Genomic DNA, 12,786 nt, shown 5'->3' with positions numbered 1-12,786 from the left:
AGCCCCTACTTGAAGCAGCCACTAGCCCTTACTTGAAGCAGCCACTAGCCCTCACTTGAAGCAGCCCTCTGACCCTCACTGGAAGCAGCCTTCTAGCCCTCACTGGAAGCAACCACTAGCCCTCACTTGAAGCAGCCCACTCGCCTTTACTTAAAGTAGCCCACTCGCCTTTACTTGAAGCAGCCCTATAGTCTTTACTTGAAGCATCCACTAGCCCCTACTTGAAGCAGCCCTCCTGCTCTTACTTGAAGCAGCCCTCCTGCCCTTACTTGAAGCAGCCACTAGCCTTTACTTGAAGCAACCACTAGCCCTCACTTGAAGCAGCCTTCTAGCTCTTACTTGAAGCATCCACTAGCCTTTACTTGAAGCAGCCTTACAGCCTTTACTTGAAGCAATCACTAGCCCTTACTTGAAGCAGCCATCTATCTCTTACTTGTAGAAGCCCACCAGCCCTCACTTGAAGCAACCACTAGCCCTCACTTGAAGCAGCCTTCTAGCTCTTACTTGAAGCATCCACTAGCCTTTACTTGAAGCAGCCTTACAGCCTTTACTTGAAGCAATCACTAGCCCTTACTTGAAGCAGCCATCTATCTCTTACTTGAAGAAGCCCACCAGCTCTTACTTGATGGAGCCCTTCTGATCTTACTTGAATCAGCCCCAAATCTGTTACATAAAGTAATGCACAGCTCTATTTCTTACCTGAAGCAGCAAGTAGCCCTTACTTGAAGAAGCCCACTCACCTTTACTTGAAGCAGCTCACTTGCCTTTACTTGAAGCAGCTCACTTGCCTTTACTTGAAGCAGCCACTAGCTCTTACTTGAAGCAGCCCTCTAGCTATTATTTGAAGAAGCCACAAGCCTTTACTTGAAGCAGCTCACTTGCCTTTACTTGAAGCAGCTCACTTGCCTTTACTTGAAGCAGCCACTAGCTCTTACTTGAAGCAGCCCTCTAGCTATTATTTGAAGAAGCCACAAGCCTTTACTTGAAGCAGCTCTCTTGCCTTTACTTGAAGCGGCTCACTTGCCTTTACTTGAAACAGCTCACTTGCCTTTACTTGAAGCTGCCACAAGCTCTTACTTGAAGCAGCCATCTATCGCTTACTTGAAGCATCCACTAGCCTTTACTTGAAGCAGCCTTACAGCCTTTACTTGAAGCAATCACTAGCCCTTACTTGAAGCAGCCATCTATCTCTTACTTGAAGAAGCCCACCAGCTCTTACTTTATGGAGCCCTTCTGATCTTACTTGAATCATCCCCAAATCTGTTACATAAAGTAATGCACAGCTCTATTTCTTACCTGAAGCAGCAAGTAGCCCTTACTTGAAGAAGCCCACTCACCTTTACTTGAAGCAGCTCACTTGCCTTTACTTGAAGCAGCTCACTTGCCTTTACTTGAAGCAGCCACTAGCTCTTACTTGAAGCAGCCCTCTAGCTATTATTTGAAGAAGCCACAAGCCTTTACTTGAAGCAGCTCACTTGCCTTTACTTGAAGCAGCTCACTTGCCTTTACTTGAAGCAGCCACTAGCTCTTACTTGAAGCAGCCCTCTAGCTATTATTTGAAGAAGCCACAAGCCTTTACTTGAAGCAGCTCACTTGCCTTTACTTGAAGCAGCTCACTTGCCTTTACTTGAAGCAGCCACTAGCTCTTACTTGAAGCAGCCCTCTAGCTATTATTTGAAGAAGCCACAAGCCTTTACTTGAAGCAGCTCTCTTGCCTTTACTTGAAGCGGCTCACTTGCCTTTACTTGAAACAGCCCTCTAGCTATTACTTGAAGAAGCCACTAGCCTTAACTTGAAGCAACTCACTTGCCTTTACTTGAAGCGGCTCACTTGCCTTTACTTGAAGCTGCCACAAGCTCTTACTTGAAGCAGCCATCTATCGCTTACTTGAAGCATCCACTAGCCTTTACTTGAAGCAGCCTTCCAGCCTTTACTTGAAGCAACCACTAGCCCTTACTTGAAGCAGTCATCTATCTCTTACTTGAAGAAGCCCTCTAGCTTTTACTTGATGGAGCCCTTCTGATCTTACTTGAATCAGCCCCAAATCTGTTACATAAAGTAACCCACAGCTCTATTTCTTATCTGAAGCAGCTCTCTATCTCTTATTTGAAGGAGTTCACTCACTAGTCTGCAGATATGAAGGTTGCAAGTATGATCAATGAAAATATAAAATCAATGATATCTGATGTTTAAAACTGGGGGAGTTTATATATATACTGTGTCATATCTATATATAAAACTTCCAGGATTTTATATATAAAATCCCGGGTATTGCACAAGTTGGGGATTTTATGAGATATAAAGATGTTGACAGGACAATGGGATGACATCACTGGAGGTTTATAAAGGTGTGCAAGAAACTGATGATCAGTGGTTCATATCCCAGGTTTGCCCTGATTTTGTTTCTAGGTTTGTCAGCACCCTACATAGATTTCATCAATGCGGTAAATGTCTAGGACATGCATCACTTAGGGCTTTCCTCTCACAACAAGCTGACACACCATGATATTTATGTAACTGAAATACTGGTCAAAGCAGCAGAACAAACTCACACCCCCACTCACAAGCTTTAGGACTAACCAGAGTTTTAATTGATGCAATGAGATGTATGACATATACATAGATATACTTAGTTTTGCTATTTTATTAATGTATTCCTAATGATGTGGGATATATTGAAGATTTTATATTATCGTTTATCAGTGCACACCAGTAGACCCATTGTGACAACTTGTCTACTCTGGGGGGTTATGTGTGTGCAAGATAAAATTCTCTCTTGTGTGATGTGCCTAGCATGATTGCAGGATACCAACATGAGATGGAATACATTGCTGTGTGTGTCATGTATTTGACACTCATTGTCATGCTCATGAAGGGGAAAGAGTGGCCCAGTTGTCTAAGGCACTGCAATTTGCTGTGTAGAGTTGTGTCCTTTGGCAGCCCTCAATATCTTACCTGAAGCAGCCCTTTTCCTACTTGAAGCAGCCCAATAGCTATATCTCTTACTTCAAGTGGCCCACTAGCTCTTATTTGGTGGTTCCCTCAGTGTCTAACTGAACATTTTCATAGCATATTATCAAGGTATGGATCATCTGAGCTGAATGTACATGTTCTTTCAGAGCTACATTGTCTGTGAGCTGCATGAGAAACTTGGTATGCTGTGGTCATTTGTCAAGAATCACCTCAAGTCCAAGGTTCTGGTCTTCCTGTCCTGCTGCAAGGAGGTAGGATTACCACCATCATTCCACTGGGGCCAGTCCAGTCTCAACCTGGGGCAGCTCATTGTGTAGGAGGAAGTTTTTATTTTATAACAAAGTTACTGATTTGATAGCCTCCGTGAAGATTCAGGTAAGAATCGTCTTCAGCAACCCGAACTTGTCAAAAGAGGCAACTATCGGGATCGGGTGGTCAGGTTTGCTGACTTGGTTGATGCTTGTCATCATATTCCAATTGCGTAGATCAATGCTCATGATGTCAACCACTGGATTGTCTGGCCCAGATACAATTACTTACAGACTGCCGTCATGTAGCTGGAATATTGCTGGGTGTGGTGTTAAACTAGAAACAAATAAACAAAATAACTTATTTGATAGATAAAATGTGCAAAATACTGTTGTATATATAACAGCACAATATAAACATCAGTATTTGTCATGATACAATGTTTCAAAACATCCTGTTTGTTGTTATATGTCCATGGTGTTTCCATTGTTTGTGTACAGCAAGACTTTGAGTTCACAAACCTGATCACCCAACAGAAGTAACGGTTGTTTGAAACAGCTTGATGTATGAGGTCCTGTTGGTCTGAGGGAGTAGTCAATGTTGTTTGAAACAGCTTGATGTATGAGGTCCTGTTTGTCTGAAGGAGTAGTCAATGTTGTTTGAAACAGCTTGATGTATGAGGTCCTGTTGGTCTGAAGGAGTAGTCAATGTTGTTTGAAACAGCTTGATGTATGAGGTCCTGTTTGTCTGAAGGAGTAGTCAATGTTGTTTGAAACAGCTTGATGTATGAGGTCCTGTTGGTCTGAAGGAGTAGTCAATGTTGTTTGAAACAGCTTGATGTATGAGGTCCTGTTGGTCTGAAACTGCACTGTTGTTGAGTGTCCAAGGTATAACATTTGTGTGGCTGGCACCATTTCACACATTTCCACAGATGGGTCACACAGCAGTAATGCTTAGTCCTCTAGGACCTCACTGTGTTCCTGTGTACAATCGGCCCATTATAGGTGTGCATGTTAATCAAACAGGGTGGAATAAAATTTATATTCAACTTTTCATGGAAAGACAGTATTATGAGTATCGCAAACAGTCGACCATTTGGATTGCTTTATTCACACTTTCATTAATACGAATATGCCAAAGGCAATTGTGCTGGAGATCAGACTTGTGAGCTGAAACTTCCTGTACTTTGAAGGCCATATAAACTCTACCTGTTCTTGTTTTACACTACAACGGTTGTAAGTCTATATTAAAGTATGGGAGTTACAATCACAGAACTACGATTGCTCTGTGGAAGGGGGCCCTGTGGATGAGAAGATCTAATCATGCTGAATAGGGGAGACTGGAATTTCTGTCAATAATATGTTGTCTCTTCAGGTGAAATATATTTATGAGGCGTTCAAGCGTATGCGGCCAGGCGTGACTGTGTTGTGTCTCCATGGGGCCATGAACCAGCTGAGGAGGGTGGAGGTGTATAACTCCTTCTGCCGGAAACACAATGCTCTGCTGCTGGCTACCGATGTTGCTGCCAGGGGACTGGGTATGTGGGATTGCAATTGTTGTCTCAAACCACACTGACAATATTTGGCAAGGTTTCTTTGTAGAACGATTACGTCACCTCCATTATAATGTGGTCAACTTTAGTCTGTAGAATTTGTATTCAAAGAAGGAAGAGAACTCTTGAATCATTGCAGTACTAAAGAACCATAATATCTTCAAATTTAGTGTCTATTTTCCTGTTGACCACTCTCAATAAAATCAGATCTAAGTTCTCAGTACCGCTAAACAAAGATTACTTCAGATCGATCTTTCGTGAACTTTGACAAGAAGTTAACATAACCAATCAGAAAGCAGCTTTCTCAAGTTACACGGCAATAGTTTCAAACCGGCGACTTCCATTCCAGATTGTACAGTCCGTACCTGTCGATCTCGTGTTAACCAATTTGAGTTTGCATGATTTGAAAACACATTCCGATTGTTGATTAAAAGGTCATTCTGAAATGACCTGTAATGGGAAGATCTGATTTTAATGAGATTGCCTCTTGGCTCATATTGATTGTTAGGAGGATAATGATTGATTATTACTGAGATGTGATTCATCAACACTTCTGTAATAAGTTATAGCATATATATTTTGACCAAAAAAAATCTAAATGAAACAGTTGTTGTAGTTGGACTGCTATGTGCTCCAGATTTCCCCGCTGTGAACTGGGTTGTGCAGCTGGACTGCCCTGAGGATGCAAACACCTACATCCACCGAGCCGGACGCACAGCCAGGTAGGTGGACAATGTGCAGCTGTGGTGTGGGTTGACAATGTTCAGGTGTGGTGTAGGTGGACAATGTGGAGGTGTGGTGTAGTGGACAATGTGCAGGTGTGGTGTAGTGGACAATGTGCAGGCGTGATGTAGTGGAAAATGTGCAGGTGTGGTGTAGGTGGACAGTATGCATGTGTGGTGTAGGTGGACAATGTACAGGTGTGGTGTAGGTGGACAATGTGCAGGTGTGGTGAAGGTGGACAATGTGCAGGTGTGGTGAAGGTGTATGATGTACAGGTGTGGTGTAGGTGGACAGTATGCAGGTGTGGTGTAGATGGACAATGTGCAGGTGTGGTGAAGGTGTATGATGTACAGGTGTGGTGTCGGTGGACAGTATGCAGGTGTGGTGTAGGTGGACAATGTACAGGTGTGGTGTAGGTGGACAATATGCAGGTGTGGTGTGGGTGTATGATGTACAGGTGTGGTGTAGGTGGACAGTATGCAGGTGTGGTGTAGGTGGACAATGTGCAGGTGTGGTGTAGGTGGACAATATGCAGGTGTGGTGTAGGTGGGCAATGTACAGGTGTGGTGTAGATGGACAATGTGCAGGTGTGGTGTAGGTGGACAATATGCAGGTGTGGTGTAGGTGGGCAATGTACAGGTGTGGTGTAGGTGGACAATGTACAGGTGTGGTGTAGGTGGACAATATGCAGGTGTGGTGTGGGTGTATGATGTACAGGTGTGGTGTAGGTGGACAGTATGCATGTGTGGTGTAGGTGGACAATGTACAGGTGTGGTGTAGTGGACAATATGCAGGTGTGGTGTAGGTGGGCAATGTACAGGTGTGGTGTAGGTGGACAATGTACAGGTGTGGTGTAGGTGGACAATATGCAGGTGTGGTGTGGGTGTATGATGTACAGGTGTGGTGTAGGTGGACAGTATGCAGGTGTGGTGTAGTGGACAATGTGCAGGTGTGGTGTAGGTGGACAATGTACAGGTGTGGTGTAGTGGACAATATGCAGGTGTGGTGTAGTGGACAATATGCAGGTGTGGTGTAGTGGACAATGTGCAGGTGTGGTGTAGGTTGACAATGTACAGGTGTGGTGTAGGTGGACGATTTTCAGGTGTGGTGTAGGTGGACAATGTACAGGTGTGGTGTAGTGGACAATATGCAGGTGTGGTGTAGTGGACAATATGCAGGTGTGGTGTAGTGGACAATGTTCAGGTGTGGTGTAGGTGGACAGTATGCATGTGTGGTGTAGGTGGACAATGTACAAGTGTGGTGTAGGTGGACAATGTGCAGGTGTGGTGTAGGTGGACAATGTGCAGGTGTGGTGTAGGTTGACAATGTGCAGGTGTGGTGTAGGTGGGCAATGTACAGGTGTGGTGTAGGTTGACAATGTGCAGGTGTGGTGTAGGTGTATGATGTACAGGTGTGGTGTATAGTCTGGAAGTTAATTTAAGGTACCGACGTTTACTACAATATCTGAAAAACTATTGGACCTACTCAAGTCAAAGTTGGTATGAAATTATACATAACTGGATATTACATTTAAAGACAATCGGTGGATGAATAAAAAATCTGTCTATTTAGCTATCACTATATTTCATCAACAACCAGACCTGTTCGTCACGGGTGGAACAAGCATTCATTGTAACAGCCATCTGCATAATGCTACCCCTGCGTCACAGGGCCATATGACACAGTTGAAACAATCAACTCAACTCAAAAGGTTGCATGGGAATCACACACGCATGAATACGGTCTTAGCGTTGGGCGTCTCAAGCAGTTATTTAATAATATTTATCCAATTATTTTTGCATTCTTTTTCAGGTCAGTGTTATTGACTTGATTGTATCATTCCTTGCCACATTATTATATTTCATGCATCATGTTATTAGGTGTAATATATCATACATAATTATTCATTTAGACAAATCATTGCTTTATGGTTTCGAAGAAAATATTTAAATATTTTAGTAGATGATTCGAGACAAGGGTGAAAGAGAATCAAATTCTGAGCCAAGAAATTCTGAGCACAAAGTGGACAAGATCCGATTACGACATGTACTACAAAGCACGAACCTGAAATTCGTAGACGATTCCTAGAAATTCTTTGATAAACAAATGTTTTCTCACGAATCCCCGAACTACAAGAATGTTTGAGAATCAAATACGATATATTTAAGATTCTTTAGAAATGACTAAGAATATGTACGAATATGTAAGAATTCATATCCGTGGTAATTCGGGCTATTACATGTCGTAGTGAAACGGGTATATGTATTGCACTATTCTTGGTCCCATGAAATGCCCTCGTCGTCAGATGCGGAGTCTGTGCTGTCACCTAAATGAACAACAACGGGCTTGACAGTATCTGGTGGGATACAGTCTTGTTTCCAATACTCTTCCTCAACTTTGATAACATGTTGGACACAGTTTGCCCAACGTACATCTGTAATTTCTCCCATCCCTTCAAGACAATCTGCTTGACGTCAGCAAGCTTGAAGGTCTTATTTTGCCGTGCGACCATATTTTTCATATCACCCCAGATTAGTTCGATGGGATTCAAGTCACAATGGTAAGGAGGAAGTCTAAGCACTTCGTGACCATGTTCTCTCAACATGTTGTCAATCAAATAAGAGGGCAGGGGTTTGTTCTGAAGAACCAGTTGGTAGTTGTCACTTTTTTTGGCTTTCATGGGCCGAGCAATGTGGTTGTTGTCCAACCACTGATATACCTCACCTTTGGTGGAATTTGAGGTTGGACAACGGTTAATAGGATCTCGACAACTGTGATAGGGAGCATTGTCCATAACCACCAAGGATTTATCAGGCAGTGCTAAGAGGAGCTGCTCCTCAACATACGCAGTGAAAACCTGACTATTCATCTCGGTATGGTAGTCTCTGCCATCTGTAGATCTGGATCTGAACACTAGATCACACCCAGGGAGGAAACCTCTGTGGGAGCCTGCATGGAGGACAATCAGGCGCTCCCCTTTACCAGGGGGATCTTGCGCTGTGGGTCTCTGGTATCTGGGTGAGACCATTGGTAAGCCGCTGTGTGGCAGGTGTTAACCAGGTTTCGTCCAAATAGAAAGGCTCATAGCCTTCTTCTCGTTTCTTTTTAATAGTGCGCATATAATTGATACGCAAACCAATGATATCTGGTCGTTCACACATTGCTAGTTTCGACCCTTTTGTCTTTTTGTACTGATATCCAAATCTGGAAAGGAGTTTACAAATGGTCAATTTGGAAATATCTAAGTCATGCTCTGTAAGGAGAATTTGTTTTAGTTTTTGTGTTGAAATAAATTCATTTTCTCGTGTTAACCACCGAATCACGTCCCTGACAACTTTCTTATCAAGGGAATAACTTTAATTTCCTATCCTGTTTTGAGATGCCCCCTGAGGGATGTGCAGGGGAGCATGTATTTTTATCAGAGTTCAAATCTTAACTACGGTTTGTTTGGGAAGCTGTAACGCATGAATTGTTCTTTTCATGTACTTTGAAATGTCAAATGTTCTTTGAAATGTCAAAGAAGGGCGAACATCTTTCACTTTCGGCCTTAAAGTATTCAAATATTTTAACAACAAAACCTTTCGCATCAGCGGAAAGATGCTTGCGCTGAGACATCATGAAATCTAATGCTAACACAGTATTCGTGCGTGCGTGATTCCCGTGCAACCTATCGAGTTGAGTTGATTGGTTCAACTGTGTCATATGGCCCTGTGACGCAGGGGTAGCATTTTGCAGATACAATGAATGCTCGTTCCACCCATGACGAACAGGTCTGGTTGTTGATGAAATATAGTGATAGCTAAATAGACAGATTTTTTATTCATCCACCGATTGTCTTTAAATGTAATATCCAGTTATGTATGACTGTTTAATAATCTCATACCAACTTTGACTTGAATAGGTCCAATAGTTTTTCAGATTTTGTAGTAAACGTCAGTACCTTAAATTAACTTCCAGTCTATAGGTGGATGTACAGATGTGGTGTAGGTGGACAATGTACAGGTGTGGTGAAGGTGTATGATGTACAGGTGTGGTGTGGGTGGACAATATGCAGGTGTGGTGTGGGTGTATGATGTACAGGTGTGGTGTAGGTGGACAATACAGGTGTGGTGTAGGTGTATGATGTACAGGTGTGGTGTAGGTGTATGATGTACAGGTGTGGTGTAGGTGGACAATGCAGGTGTGGTGTAGGTGGACAATGCAGGTGTGGTGTAGGTGGACAATGTACAGGTGTGGTGTGGGTGTATGATGTACAGGTGTGGTGTAGGTGTATGATGTACAGGTGTGGTGTAGGTGGACAATGCAGGTGTGGTGTAGGTGGACAATGCAGGTGTGGTGTAGGTGGACAATGCAGGTGTGGTGTAGGTGGACAATGTACAGGTGTGGTGTAGGTGGACAATGTACAGGTGTGGTGTAGGTGGACAATGTACAGGTGTGGTGTAGGTGTATGATGTACAGGTGTGGTGTAGGTGGACAATGCAGGTGTGGTGTAGGTGTATGATGTACAGGTGTGGTGTAGGTGTATGATGTACAGGTGTGGTGTAGGTGTATGATGTACAGTTGTGGTGTAGGTGTATGATGTACAGGTGTGGTGTAGGTGTATGATGTACAGGTGTGGTGTAGGTGTATGATGTACAGGTGTGGTGTAGGTGGACAATGCAGGTGTGGTGTAGGTGTTTGATGTACAGGTGTGGTGTAGGTGGACAATGCAGGTGTGGTGTAGGTGTATGATGTACAGGTGTGGTGTGGGTGGACAATGTACAGGTGTGGTGTGGGTGGACAATGCAGGTGTGGTGTATGATGTACAGGTGTGGTGTAGGTGGACAATACAGGTGTGGTGTATGATGTACAGGTGTGGTGTAGGTGGACAATGTACAGGTGTGGTGTAGGTGGACAATGTACAGGTGTGGTGAAGGTATATGATGTACAGGTGTGGTGTGGGTGGACAATGCAGGTGTGGTGTAGGATGTACAGGTGTGGTGTAGGTGGACAATGTACAAGTGTGGTGTAGGTGGACAATGTACAGGTGTTGTGTAGGTGTATGATGTACAGGTGTGGTGTAGGTGGACAATGTACAGGTGTGGTTTCGGTGGACAATGCAGGTGTGGTGTAGAATGTACAGGTGTGGTGTGGGTGGACAATGTACAGGTGTTGTGTAGGTGGACAATATGCAGGTGTGGTGTGGGTGTATGATATACAGGTGTGGTGTAGGTGGACAATGCAGGTGTGGTGTGGGTGTATGATGTACAGGTGTGGTGTAGGTGGACAATGTGCAGGTGTGGTGTAGGTGGACAATGCAGGTGTGGTGTAGGTGTATAATGTACAGGTGTGGTGTAGGTGTTTGATGTACAGGTGTGGTGTAGGTGGACAATGTGCAGGTGTGGTGTAGGTGGACAATGCAGGTGTGGTGTAGGTGTATGATGTACAGGTGTGGTGTAGGTGTATGATGTACAGGTGTGGTGTAGGTGTATGATGTACAGGTGTGGTGTAGGTGGACAATGTACAGGTGTGGTGTAGGTGTATGATGTACATGTGTGGTGTAGGTGGACAATGTTCAGGTGTGTTGTAGGTGGACAATGTACAGGTGTGGTGTAGGTGTATGATGTACAGGTGTGGTGTGGGTGTATGATATACAGGTGTGGTGTAGGTGGACAATGCAGGTGTGGTGTAGGTGTATGATGTACAGGTGTGGTGTAGGTGTTTGATGTACAGGTGTGGTGTAGGTGGACAATGCAGGTGTGGTGTAGGTGTATGATGTACAGGTGTGGTGTAGGTGTATGATGTACAGGTGTGGTGTAGGTGGACAATGTTCAGGTGTGTTGTAGGTGGACAATGTACAGGTGTGGTGAGAGTATATGATGTACAGGTGTGGTGTAGGTGTTTGATGTACAGGTGTGGTGTAGGTGGACAATGCAGGTGTGGTTTAGGTGTATGATGTACAGGTGTGGTGTAGGTGTTTGATGTACAGGTGTGGTGTAGGTGGACAATGCAGGTGTGGTGTAGGTGTATGATGTACAGGTGTGGTGTAGGTGTTTGATGTACAGGTGTGGTGTAGGTGGACAATGTTCAGGTGTGGTGTAGGTGGACAATGTACAGGTGTGGTGTAGGTGGACAATGTACAGGTGTGGTGAAGGTATATGATGTACAGGTGTGGTGTGGGTGGACCATACAGGTGTGGTGTAGGATGTACAGGTGTGGTGTAGGTGGACAATGTACAGGTGTGGTGTAGGTGTATGATGTACAGGTGTGTTGTAGGTGGACAATGTACAGGTGTGGTTTGGGTGGACAATGCAGGTGTGGTGTAGGATGTACAGGTGTGGTGTGGGTGGACAATGTACAGGTGTGGTGTAGGTGGACAATATGCAGGTGTGGTGTGGGTGTATGATGTACAGGTGTGGTGTAGGTGGACAATGCAGGTGTGGTGTAGGTGGACAATGCAGGTGTGGTGTAGGTGTATGATGTACAGGTGTGGTGTAGGTGGACAATGTTCAGGTGTGGTGTAGGTGTATAATGTACAGGTGTGGTGTAGGTGTTTGATGTACAGGTGTGGTGTAGGTGGACAATGTGCAGGTGTGGTGTAGGTGGACAATGCAGGTGTGGTGTAGGTGGACAATGCAGGTGTGGTGTAGGTGTTTGATGTACAGGTGTGGTGTAGGTGTATAATGTACAGGTGTGGTGTAGGTGGACAATGCAGGTGTGGTGTAGGTGTATAATGTACAGGTGTGGTGTAGGTGTTTGATGTACAGGTGTGGTGTGGGTGGACAATTTGCAGGTGTGGTGTAGGTGTATGATGTACAGGTGTGGTGTAGGTGGACAATGCAGGTGTGGTGTAGGTGGACAATGTTCAGGTGTGGTGTGGGTGTATGATGTACAAGTGTGGTGTAGGTGTATGATGTACAGGTGTGGTGTAGGTGTTTGATGTACAGGTGTGGTGTAGGTGGACAATGCAGGTGTGGTGTAGGTGGACAATGCAGGTGTGGTGTGGGTGTATGATGTACAGGTGTGGTGTAGGTGTTTGATGTACAGGTGTGGTGTAGGTGGACAATGCAGGTGTGGTGTAGGTGTATGATGTACAGGTGTGGTGTAGGTGTATGATGTACAGGTGTGGTCTAGGTGGACAATGTACAGGTGTGGTGTAGGTGGACAATGTACAGGTGTGGTGTAGGTGTATGATGTACATGTGTGGTGTAGGTGGACAATGTTCAGGTGTGTTGTAGGTGGACAATGTACAGGTGTGGTGTAGGTGTATGATGTACAGGTGTGGTGTGGGTGTATGATATACAGGTGTG

The 12,786-nt window shown here is 44.4% G+C and overlaps 1 protein-coding gene across 2 annotated transcripts in view; it reads left to right on the top strand.

Annotated features, from left to right (window-relative positions):
* LOC124116892 (probable ATP-dependent RNA helicase DDX10) overlaps nucleotides 1-12,786 on the top strand; it is a 90,209-nt gene that overhangs the window by 34,297 nt on the left and 43,126 nt on the right. For both annotated transcript variants that reach the window (XM_048383814.1, XM_048383813.1), the window contains exons 8-10: nucleotides 3,120-3,224; nucleotides 4,597-4,759; nucleotides 5,412-5,496. In XM_048383814.1, coding sequence (XP_048239771.1) covers nucleotides 3,120-3,224; nucleotides 4,597-4,759; nucleotides 5,412-5,496 — 353 coding nt within the window. The remainder of the gene's footprint in view (nucleotides 1-3,119; nucleotides 3,225-4,596; nucleotides 4,760-5,411; nucleotides 5,497-12,786) is intronic.

This window comes from Haliotis rufescens, unplaced genomic scaffold (assembly GCF_023055435.1).
Source record: "Haliotis rufescens isolate VD_foot unplaced genomic scaffold, xgHalRufe1.0.p SCAF_5, whole genome shotgun sequence".
Taxonomy (NCBI): Eukaryota; Metazoa; Mollusca; class Gastropoda; order Lepetellida; family Haliotidae; genus Haliotis; species Haliotis rufescens.
The sequence above is the reverse complement of the archived record's forward strand: the minus strand, read 5'-3'. Positions and strand labels throughout refer to the sequence as shown.